At 37.9% G+C, this 12,898-nt stretch overlaps 1 protein-coding gene across 3 annotated transcripts in view; it reads right to left on the bottom strand.

The window, feature by feature from the left end:
• LOC124232959 (phospholipid-transporting ATPase IA) overlaps positions 1 to 12,898 on the bottom strand; it is a 220,917-nt gene that overhangs the window by 182,667 nt on the left and 25,352 nt on the right. For 2 of the 3 annotated variants that reach the window (XM_046649924.1, XM_046649923.1), the window contains exons 2-4: positions 9,538 to 9,652; positions 8,237 to 8,336; positions 6,952 to 7,050 (exon numbers count right to left, since the gene is read on the bottom strand). In XM_046649924.1, the coding sequence (XP_046505880.1) occupies positions 6,952 to 7,050; positions 8,237 to 8,336; positions 9,538 to 9,652 (314 nt within the window). Of the gene's footprint in view, positions 1 to 6,951; positions 7,051 to 8,236; positions 8,337 to 9,537; positions 9,653 to 12,898 lie in introns of those variants that run through there. The other variant, XM_046649925.1, reaches the window with a different exon arrangement.

Raw genomic sequence — 12,898 nt, 5'->3', positions numbered from 1 at the left:
TTTAAAAGCAAAACAAAAAGTTTGAAAAAGTGAATGAGATTAATAAAACAAAACAGCACCTATAACAAAAGAGATTTCTTTTAACTTTTCTTAAGACTTTTATCCCTTCACACCCATAATCAACATTCTAAGTATGCCAGGAGTGGGGTGATGGAAGGGCTCAGCAGGTACTCAGGAATTTTGAAATTGAAAGCAATCCACATTATCTTTATACAGTCTCTCTCTTCTGGGAGCACAAGTGTGTGGTCCTCAGAAGGATTTTACACTAACATATAGGTAAGATTAAAATTTTAATGTACTAGAAAAGTTTGAGCTGAAAGGCTGATTTAGTCTTTTGCTTAAATAACTCACTTAAAAAAGATGATCACCCAAGAGAATTATCTATAATAACTACCATTTAATAATGATATGGAAATATTCCAACTTGGGAAATTCATTACCTAATTAAGCTTAATACATCCTCTATAATTTAATGCTGTGCTGTCTGTCAATGACTAGAAGCAAATACATCTATCATCTACATAAAGTCTTTTCTATCTACTGCTCCTCAGCAGTTGCCCTCCCCCAAAATCACAAGCCACTAAATCACACGATCCTATTCTCTTTCTTCCCAAAAGCACCAATAAAAATTAAGTGGTAAAAAGGTGATTTAGTCTAAGTGTAGGTGGGTGAGTTTGAAGAGTTACATAAACCAAGGTTTTATAGCAGTAAGAAAAAGAAACCAAAGGTCAGAGGAAAGGTGAGAATTTGAGTGCCCCAGGGAAACTATCTCTTCTCTATGGTTCCATGAGAGGTTTTCCATGGTTTCTGTCTGAACATCAAGGACAACATATTAGGCTCCACTGACGCTGAAGAAAAATGTTGAGTAAAACTAACTCTGTGCTCAAAGAATCTATCACATAAAGCCCAAGGTCAGATTTAGCTGCACATACCTGACTATAAGGTGGGTTGGAACCAACTTAAAACAAATGAGTTCCTAAGTTTTCCATTTGAGAAGATACATGGCTTTTAGAATTACAGTGCACATATGAAAACACTCTCCAAGAGAAAAGCCTGGAGTTGCGGATTAGCACTCCTCCAAGACACAGCAATACTCAGGAGGAGCAGAATAATAGCTGGCAGTGTGGACCCAGTCCCTCCAACAATCAACCACTGAGCTGCACAGAATGCACACAGAGCGTTCAACATGCCTCTGTGGAAGGCTGGCTGAAAACAATGCTTGCCACATCCATAGGCAGGAACACACTACAATTCTTTCTCAGAAGAAAACACTCGCTAAAAGAAGTGTAAGAATGTAGACTTTTAACAGGAAATTATTGCTTCCAAAAGTACGAACATGATTTGCCAGCAAATATTCTTAAATGAATTTTTAAAGTTCTGTTAAATTTGTAGCATCAGGGGGCCATCCCCGTGGCCGAGTGGTTAAGTTCATGTGCTCCGCTGTAGGCGGCCCAGTATTTCGTCGGTTCGAATCCTGGGCACGGACATGGCACCACTCATCAAGCCATGCTGAAGCGGCATCCCACATGCCACAACTAGAAGGACCTACAACTAAGAATATACAACTATCTACCAGGGGGCTTTGGGGAGAAAAAGGAAAAAAATTTTTAAAAATCTTAAAAAAAAAATTTGTAGCATCAGTGAAGAATATTTTCTATTTGAGAAAACTCTAAAATACATTCTCATTTTTGTGAATAAATATCTTAAGAAAACGAAAAGTAAACCAAAATAAATTTTAGTCCAAAATAATGGTCCAAGGTAAAATTAGATATGGGAAGTAGGTGCAAATATTTCCAAAACAGTGCACATTTATAACAGACTTCTAACTGAAGGAGACAAATAAAAGCTAATTAATGAAACATTCCACTTCAAACAGGAAATTTAATCTTAGTGAAACCTAAGGAGATCCTGAACATTACTTTCCATTTACAGAGAATTCTTGTACAGGAGCATCTCTTTCCTCAGCCTTCCTACTGCAGAATAAATTAGGTTACTTGTCAAGAAACAATTGTGTTGAATATACCTAAGGATCTACCCAGTTAGGCAGGTTCTAACGCTATGACTGCAAAAAGCATCTGTGAATCCTAAAGAGATCATTATTCCTTCAGAAACTAATAGTTCAGAAAAAATTAATATAGTTACTCTCTGAGTTCAAATACCCCTACTGTCCTGTAATCAGAATTCATTTAATATCACTGAGAGCTAGTGAATTATTTAATATTATCAATATTTAATTGGCAGTGTACCAGTAAACTAGACCGTATAAATAGTGCCATGAACTTTAGGACACTTAAGTATGCAATGTTGACCACTCCCTCCTTCTGGGAACTCCTCCTCCCTAGGCATTTCTTATCACATCCTTGCCCAGGAACTCCACCTCTATCTTGGCTCCTTCTTCTTTGTCTCCTCACTTGTTATTCAGTGATGGAATTCCTCAAGGCTTACTCCCTGGCACACTTGGCTTCTGACTCTACGCCCTCTTCCTAGCTCAACTCATTCATACCTGCAGTTTCAATTACAACCAACATACAAATATATACCAGCCAAGACTCTCATCTGAGCTACAGACAGTTATATCTGGTTGCCTCCTTGACGTCTCCCTCTGGTAGTCTCAAAGGCATCTCAAACTACATCTAAAAGGCAACCTATGACTTTAACTCCCAAGACTTGGTCCTTCTTTCAGACATGGAAACATATACCATCCACTAGCACAAACTAAGAATCTGATAGTCATCATTACATCATCTTCTCCCTCTCACGCAATCCATTTCTTCAATTCAATAAATGTTTACTAAACACTAAGTGCCAGGCCCTATTACTATTGCTAAGGATACACAATGAACAAGAGACAAAAACTCTTGCTCTCCTGGAGCTTACATTCCAGTGGTTGGAGACAGAATATGAACAAAATAAGTAAGGTATGTAGCATGTTGGATGGTGTCAGTCTCATCAACTTTACTCCTGAATATACATTGAATTCATTTTTTCCATATTTGTTTATCTCTACAATACCACTTAGTCTAAGTTCATTTTTTCATATCAACTACTACAATATTCCTCTAATGAGTCCACGCAAGTCCTCTCTCTTTTACTTCCGATCCATTTTCTATATTTTAGTTACAAGGATCTTTGGATGATGACAATACAGTTAACATTTACTCATCACTTACTATACACTAGGCATTGTTCTAAGGACTTCAGTGCATCACTTAATTCTCATAATAGCTCGTGTGGTTGCTTAATATCTGTCCCCTCTACCGGACTGCAAGCTCCATCATGGCTACTTTTTCTCACTAGCATATTCCCAGTATTTGGTCTCTGAACACTGTAGACTTTAAAAGGATTCGTTTTATAATGAATAAAGTTTATCAGTGTTTAAGTTAACAAGTGTATAGCAAAGAAGGCGTGTTTTTAGTGGTGAACATTATCAATTGAACAAAGAACCCTGACTCTTACCATAAGAATTGGCATTTGACAAGATGCACCTTTTTAAAAAAACAAAACAAAGCGTTCTCCATCAATTTTACAGTAGTTTCAAGTAAGTATATTTATTATTTGTTAGTTACACATAAAAATAGGAACTCATATTATGTTAAGCTGTCCAAAGCATCATGAATTAAAATGCACTGAGTGGGTAAGTCTTAGGTATCTCACCCTAAGGTAATTCTTACCGTTTTATTGTAAAATTTTAAAAAATGTTTAATAGAACATACAGGATGGCTTACTAGAATGTAAGCTCTGTTTTATTCACTGAAGTGAGAGTGACAGACATTGCTCTTCACCAACATCTGGTTCTCCTCTATTTCCACGGACATGGAGATTACATCTCCCTTTTGTCACGTCACTAGTTCTAATATTAGGGTGTAAGCAGATGTGATATGGGCAATTGCTGGACCAAAATGAAGAAACGAGACCATCATTCTTTCTCCTTCTCTGGTTTAGTGACTACAAACATTACATACAGCAGAGCCTTGACTCAGCTGCATCCCTGAGTGACTACACAAACAACGGAGTCTCCTATCCTCCCTTCTCCCAGAAAAAAGCCTGCAGTGCCTTTCAGTATGTGAAAAATAAACTTATCTCTAAGCCACAGACATTTGGGACGTGATTATTATCGTAGCGAAAGTTTAACATACTCTAATACACATCCTAATGAATGCCTGGTATCTAAGAACTGCTTCATTTTTTTTCTTTAAAGAATTTATTTTTTTCCTTTTTCTCCCCAAAGCCCCCCGGTACATAGTTGTATATTCTTCATTGTGGGTCCTTCTAGTTGTGGCATGTGGGACGCCGCCCCAGCGTGGTTTGATGAGCGGTGCCATGTCCGCGCCCAGGATTTGAACCAACGAAACACTGGGCTGCCTGCAGCAGAGCACGCAAACCTAACCACTCAGCCACGGGGCCAGCCCCTGCTTCATATATTTTTGTTGAATGAATGAACGAATATATGTATTCATTATAATTATTGATAAAGATACTCTTTGTCCAACTAGCTAAACAATTTTTGATTTTTTTCCTTTTCTAGGGAGTAACATTTCAAACTTTCAAACTTTATACAGTGATATAAACTTCTTGTTAAACCATTCTTACAGACAATTTTTCTTTTCCTTTTTTTTTTTTATGAGGAAGATTGTCGCTGAGCTAACATCTGTGCCCATCTTCCTCTATTTTGTATGTGCGATGCCACCACAGCGTGGCTTGACTAGAGGTGTGTAGGTACACACCCAGGATCCAAACTCATGAACCTTGGGCCACCGAAGCAGAGCATACACACTTAACCACTATGCCACCAGGCCAGCCCCTAATCGATTTCTTAACACTGATTTAATTGGAAAACTACTTCACATGATACTATTATTACCCCAAAATACTATTATTACATTCTTTAGGAAGTGCTTAACTGCTTTCTAATAGCATCCAATTATTCCATCATGCCAATAAAAGTTCTGTTAAAAAAGAAAAGAATTCTTGAATACCATTTTATTTATCAATGTATCTTCAGAGAGGGGGTACTAGAAACCACAGCTAGAGAGCTTATAGTTTTGCTAGGGAAAAGAAGTTAAAAAACATAGGAGAAGTAGTTTAGAGCAGTGATTATAAAGCAGGGCTCTGGAGCCAAACTGCCTTGTTTGAATTCTGACAGCCACAGTTATTAGCTGTGTGACCTTGGGAGAGTTACCTTACCTCTCTGTGCCTCTTATCACTCATCTATAAAATGGGGGTAATATCAATAATCCTTTAGAAGATTTAATAAATGTAAAGGACATAGAGCAAGTACATGGAACCTAAAGGCTCAAAAAATGTTATTAATACTATTGTTGGTGACTTGTCACAATGATACAGAGGAAGAGCACTGGATGGGATAGAATTCTGATTCCAGTGATTTCTTAGACAAGTTACATGACCTCTCCAAGCCTAAGCTTCCTTATCTTTAAAATGAGGTAATATCAACTTTCAAAGTTATTGAAAGAACTAAAGGAGAAAAACATTTGCAACAATAGTGTAATTTCTAGTAAATAACAGATGCTCAATGAAAATTAGGTTAAACAAAGAAAAAAAAGGGAGTACATAAGGCCAAGAAAGAGACAAAATTGGAGTAAAGACCAATCTTTATTTAAAAAATTTTTTTTTAGGAAGATTAGCCCTGAGCTAACTGCTGCCAATCCTCCTCTTTTTGCTGAGGAAGACTGGCCCTGAGCTAACATCCGTGCCCATCTTCCTCTCCTTTCTATGTGGGACACCTACCACAGCACAGCTTGCCAAGTGGTGCCATGTCCGCACCCGGGATCCGAACCGGCGAACCCTGGGCTGCCATAGCAGAACATGCACACTTAACTGCTTGCCCCACAGGACCGGCCCCAAGACCAATCGTTATGGACTGCCAAATCCAGGTACAGTTTAAATGATAGTAAGTCTGTATGGAGCAATACAGGTGAGAAGAGAGCCCTATGCATTTTCAGCTAGTGGTCCCCGTCAAGTATGTCATTTCCAATCAAGAGGACTATGATTCAAACACACACACAGACACAACTTCTGTTTGTACGCTTAGACACTTGGATGCTTTTGAGTCTGATAATCTAAAAGGTCAGTTGACCCATTTCTAATGGGTCTGGTGATGCCATGGGCTCATGTGTTTTTAATGAGATCTCAGTTTGAATCTCTACAGAAATAATGTTAATGTTTATGCAACTTTATATTGGAGCTTTCTAAAGAAGGTCTCAGCCTTTCCTTGCCTGACCATCTGACTTGCCTAAGGCTTGAAGAAGGTCATTTCAGACAGGCAAAGTATTTAAAGGACCTAGAAAAAAATTATTGGTTTCCTCAACTAAGGTAGTTTAAAAAAATGGTAAAATATTAGGGAGAAAAAGCCTGAATTTATTTCAGGGAACTTATTTTATAAAGGGCAAACTGACTTCCTGTTTTCTTTGCTACTAAAGAATAATAAAAGTAGCAAGTTTGCTGTTACTTTCTTTTAATAAATTAAGATAAAAGGAAACTTAGAACTACTAAAATAAGATGAAAAGGAATCAAAAGTATTTAATAAGGTGAAAACTATGGTATATAAATTTTAAAATAAAAAACTACCAAAAAAAAAAACCCCTTTACATTTAGATAATTTGGAGGTTACTGTGTTTAACTTAAAATAACGTTCAAATTGAAAATGTAAAAATGTTCAAATATAGTTTTCTCTCCAACTAATTATTACATTCAAATTAACTTCTTTCATTAATAAACTCCAAACATAAGAGAACACTGTAAAAAGCATTCTGTGACATTAATTCTACAGAAATCAACAAGCCTTAGTTCCAGGATGGAAGCATATTCTTTACACTTTTAAGTTGATAGGCATTTTAAACAGCCTCTGCCAACAATTAAATAACTTAAACTAATATTTTAAAATATGTTATAAAAATAAAAGTCTCTTTTATAATGAAAAAATTAAATACTTACAATATCTTCTATTATCTCTTTGATAGCTGCCACAGCTAAAATAAATAAGAGAGGAACCAGTGTGGTGTAGCGACCTGTTGGTGATACATCAGGTATTTGCTATTTGAATTTAAAAAAAAAGGAAGAGAAATCCAGTGAGAACTAGAAAGTTTACGATAGGTTTAAAAACAACAAAGTATTAGCATCTCCTAAAATGTGCCCCACTGATTTTACTATCTGGGCCGACTAACACTGGGTGGGGCAATTTGCTTGCATCTAATAAGCAGCTGGAAGAGCATATGAATTAGCTTGACTGCAAGCAGTTGTGTGTAAGACTAACCCCTACAAAGGATGATTGGTTAAACAAATTATAGCATAGCCACATATACCATACAACCATTGAAAATGATATTTCAGAAATACAATGAATCACTTGGGAAAATATTTGCACATTATTATACGGATAAAGCAGATTATAAAACATATGTACTCTATGATCCCCATTTTATAAACTAAATCAATAAACAATGCTTGGGAGGAAAAAAAAAAAAGACCAGAAGAATATATACTCAAATTTCAAGAGAGTAGTTGCATCTGGGTGGTGAAATAATAAGAGTTTCAAGCTTTTTTCTTTATGCTTTGTTCTATTTTCTAATTCTTTTTACAATGAATGTACGCTATTTTTTAATACAATGAAACATCTTTTTCTGATTATAACTAACTCATACAAAGAGAAATAAGATTTAAAATGGTAATTCTTGTATTCTAAGGTTCAGAACTGACAGCTTTACTGTTACCAAAATAAGTTAATATTTTAAGAATAAGTCCCATCCCCCTTTAGCACCCAAAATGAATAGTCCTTGCCACATAAAATTTACAGAATGTTTAAAATAAGCTGATACAATTGAATCAAAAGGCTTGAAGAGGTACAGTCATGCACCGCGTAACGACATCTCAGTCAACAATGGATCACACACAGGACTGTGGTCCCATAAGATTAGTAGTATATAGCCTAGGTGTATAGGAGGCTGCACTATCTAGGTTTGTGTAAGTGAGCTCTGTGATGTTTGTACAAGGATGAAACTGCCTAACGACACATTTCTTAGAATGCATCCCCGTAGTTAAGTGATGCATGACTGTAGTAGAATTCTGACGCTACTTGTAGCCGGAGCCAGAGATGTCCACTCAAACCAGCTCACCTCTCTGCTTTTAGATAAGCTTTAGAACGTTGGTCATGGCTTAACAAAAACATTTATTAATATCTGAACATTTCACTTTGAACTAAGGTTTTACGACAAGACTTTACCTGAAGCAGCGCAATAAAGAGAAAAAATGAATTAGCAGCTCTTCTGAACTGAGAGTAGAGAAATCTTGGAAGGAATGTGATTATGTTGTATTTTGCAGTGCTAGAAAACAAAAATCAAAAGTAGCATAAAACACTTATTCCACAATTAGCATCCATGTTTACAAAATTCTATTACCACCATAGAAAAAATCAGATGAATATTTGCTCTCTATTTCAAATTGAGAGAATACTGCTAATGGTTATTAACCTAAATGAAAGGAAGTGAAAGGACCTGGTTAAATACATAGTAAGAGTTTAATTTTCTGCATAATACCCTTGTTGTCTTTGGCCAGTCATCCTGTTTATCATTACCAGGAGTAGCTTACAAAGAAGAGCAACTTTAGTTAAGATAGTGTGTCATATGTTAATAGAAAATAAAAATCTTGCAAAAAAAAAAAAATCAGCAATTTGAGCAGGACCAGAAACTTTAAATAGAGATGCCTTCCCTGGATAACTTCAGAGAAATGGGGAGTTTTCTGGGGTTCTGTTTGAATTTTCTTCATGGCCCCTGTAGGAACTGGGTTGACTCCACACTAAACACACCAGACATGTCCGCAATCAGTAACATATCACCACTTAGGTCTTGGAAACATCCAATCTTCCTCTTGTTAATTAAATAGAAAGGAGATTAAAGGGACACAGGCCACACTCACCAAACTGAGAAAAGTTACTCTAGAATTTGAAGTTGTAAATATTAATTCTAAATGAGCATTTCTCAAATCTAGGAGTTTTGCGACTGGAGAAACACTAGGCTGGCAGGAGGCATGTGCACTCGGTTCCAGAGGCGACTTAGTGAACAGTGCTTCTAACAGTGATCCTTTCTATATTATTGTTGGAATGAAAATATAACAGTGAAGTAATTCTCACGGCCCTCCATTCCTCAACATCCTACCAAATGTTGCAGCTATCAAAAGCCAAAATTTAAAGACTATTTAACAAAAAGGAGTTCTCAGTGAAGAATTGCAAAGACCTCTTCTAAAATGTTAAAACCTGTTAACCAATAACAATAATTCATCATTCTATTAACAGGTTTAAGACAAAGGCATTTACCCAGGAGCAGCTTTCATTATTCAGACACTATATTTAGAACTGGTAGAGTATGGCTGCTTATCTTTTCTGCTCCTTCCTGCTTCCAGATTCTTATTAACATCTCCTTATTGGCTGGAAGATGGACAAACAGCCAATTCTTTCATTTCCACCAGGCAGGGGGAGAGGGCCTATCGGGTTCTGCTGGTCCCACAGTATTCTTTGGTAGTTCCTACCTGACATGGTTATTGCAAAATTTTGTTAGCTGGGGCTGGTTGATGAATATAGTTCGTATCTCCTCCTGGTCAGCCAGTGAAGTCTTCTCTGAGACATCATCGGTCTTCTCATAACCTTAAAGAAAGAGAGTCTTCTTATTCAATAAGAAATGTTTCATTTTATTATCTAGACCAAAAACACATTTTGTAACTACTCTAGAATCGAAAATCTGTTAAAAGGTACTTGCCTGCCCTTTATTGGTGTCATTTCTGTTACAGAAAAAACGAAAAATCCCACATGTAATATTTCTACTAAATTTAAAAGGAAGCATTTAATACTCATGTAAAAATTGACCCATTTCAAAAACAGTAACATCAATCTTCAACTTTTACTCATCTTTTCCTCATAAATGTTAACTTATTTCCTTCCATTACATAACAATATGTCCAAAAGTAACAAAAAATTTTAAACTGGTTTACATTACAGTTTTAGACAAGACTAACAAGACAGAGGGAATTTCAAATATTTAAAAAATTCAAGAGACACATTTAATGCTTTTCTGTTTTTGTTTTGTTTTTTCCTTTTGGATGAAGACAGATAAAGGATACACATTTAGGTTTAAACAGGCAACCACCACAATTGTCTAATCCATTATGATCATCTTAATCTTTCCATGAATTAGAATGTATGTTCACAATGAATTTTAAATTTCTTAAGATCTTTCAAGTCCTCTCATAATCATGGTAACAATGCAATAAATTCAGGCAATTTCAAGTGGGAACACCTTGTTGCAATGTTGACACCGCTTTTTAAAAATACATACAAGTTCTAGAAGAAGAGAAAATTTTAAACTGCTTATATTACCTTCTAGTGGCAATTAAATGAGACTGGATTAAATCAGTCCTTTATCTCTTTACTAGAAAGGGTCACCACCAGTACTCTATCTCAAATACCCATTTTTTCTTTTCTTTTCTGCCTATCCACTGTCAACTCTTTGTCTCTTCTAAAGTATTCTATGATGCCAAAGTCATTGGACTTTCTCTATGTTGCCACACCTCTCTGTACCTCCCTAGTCCCCAGCAAAACACTTACCACAAGGTTTTGTTACTGCCTGCTTATTATCAGTCAGTCTTCTCCCACCAGAATGGGAACTCTCTAGAGCCATAGCCTAACACCAGTACCAACAAACAGCAGGTACTCAAATGTTTCCCGAATAAATCCCAAATGACAAAGGAGTGGTTACTGGCCCATTTTTTTGTGTGCAAAAGAATGCTTCTCCACCCATTGATAAAGACCATAATGACAGCCATGTGCTGGTAATAAACTGTACAAGAAACCTTGCCTGTGGGGTTTTGTTATTATATGAAACCAGATCATTTAGGCTTTCTACAAAGCTAAGCATAGGGACCGGGGGCAGTGAGGAACCGTGCAGTGTGTGCAGGGGAGTGAGAACAGAGCAATACTGCTGATGCACAGACAAGGGGCTGGGTAAAGACAGGTGAGGTGTGGAGCAGAGAAAGCACCCAGGCTGGATCCTGGAGGACCTCGCATGCTTGTGCAGAAGTCTGAATCACATCCTCCGGTTGGCAGCGAGCCACGGAAAGCTTTCCAAGTAGGGGAGGCACAAGGTGAGTCACATTTTATACTTTCATTACAAATTTTATACATTTATACACTACTCTGGAGATCATGTAAGGGCACAGCAAGAAGACAGCTTATGAACCAGGAAGTGGGCCCTCACCATAAACCAAACCTGCTCGTGCCTTCATCTTGGACTTCCTAGAATTGTGAGGAATAAATTTCTGTTGTTTATAAGCCACCCAGTCTATGGTATTTTGTTACAGCAGCCCAAATGGACTAAGACATGGATTAGCAAATAGAGGCATATCAATTCTAAAAATTCTTAAAAATCTTTTATTAGATTTTCCTTAATGGGAGCACAAAGTTCATAATGTTCTGTTGCTGGCACCTCAACTGGACAGAGAGCCTCGGGAAAACCAGCTCTCCACTCTGCTCTGAACTGATGTCCTCAGGTTGTGGTTACTTTATGGAACTGGGCTTTTGAGGGCCTGGGTCCTGGATGTTCTAAGCTGAGGGGTTAGGTGTCACTCCTCGCCTGACATACCCGTTTACATTGGGGTCTCAAATGCTGCCTGGTGGAGGTCGACATCACATCTTCCCCTTACACATTAATTTGTATCCAAATATTTTTATGGAGCAAAGCTCCATAAAAACTCTCCCGGGACAAAGAGATTACAATCAATCCTTTCCCTTAAATGGGAATCAGAGTAATCAGAACAATCCTAATGGACTATTAAGGCCCCAACTAAGGTCTGATAATAATGGACCTCTAAAGAAAAATCTCACCAAAATGAGGGAGAAAGTCTAGACTGGTGTTCTCAAGAGTAGGGCCAGTGAAGGGGCTGGATGGTTCTAGGCATAGAATACTGCTGACGCCTTAGGTTTTCTTCCCTCAGGCACTAGGGAAAACCTTTGGAAAGATGATGCATGTGAAGCTGAGTTTACGGAGCAGAATCCTTGGGGCTCAGGCAGTGGGATGAGCAGGTGTGATACTGGAGGAGGGAGAGAGATCTGCACTGAAAGCAGGGAGTGAGGCATTCAGCCAGTGGGAGCAGGTGGTCTCCCCTGCTCTGTCTCCTCGGGGCTCCAGTCCACTCAGCCACACAGGTTTCTCCATCAGCAGCGACACAGAGCCCCACAGGTACCTGAGGCCCACTCCTGGGATGTCTGAAGACCAGAGGTTGCAGCTACCACTGATTCCCTAATTACCCCTAGCAGGCAGTAAAGCAACCTCAGAGATCCTCAGGAATATCTGAATGAATGCACCTTATCCCAGAGGTCCTCAGCAATAGTCCATGAAGCCATCTGGGAAAAAGAGTGATATTCTTACTAATTTGGAATGTGAGAGTTTGCAACTATTATAATTAGAATCTTCAATGAGCCCTTACCTTGCATTGCAGAAACAGGCAGGTGAGGTCTGGGCATAGGGGTAACATATCAATCCAAATGCCCTCCGTGTAGAAGAGAAACAAGGCTCTTCTACCAGAATTCATGAACCAACCCTTTGAGGGAGGTGGGTAGAGAAAACTATTTTTATGCTTTGTTTTCTTTTTAAAATTTCCTCTGCAAACTGCCCACCTTCAACAGCTATGATGACCACATAAAGAGCTCTGCATCGACATTAAGGCAATGCCTTCACTGAGATACTGATATATAGTGGTGGCAAAGGTAATCAAAGGGAGAATCCACCCCGCCCCCTACTCTGCCTCAAAGAAGGTAAAACTTCGAAGGCACATTTGCTATTCCTTCCCATACATGGTCTATCCTTTGTTTTAAGGAGGGAAGCTCTGTCCCTTAGGA

This window comes from Equus quagga, unplaced genomic scaffold (genome assembly GCF_021613505.1).
Source record: "Equus quagga isolate Etosha38 unplaced genomic scaffold, UCLA_HA_Equagga_1.0 146_RagTag, whole genome shotgun sequence".
Taxonomy (NCBI): domain Eukaryota; kingdom Metazoa; phylum Chordata; class Mammalia; order Perissodactyla; family Equidae; genus Equus; species Equus quagga.
Note: the sequence above shows the minus strand (reverse complement) of the source record. Positions and strands in the feature narration are given on the sequence as shown.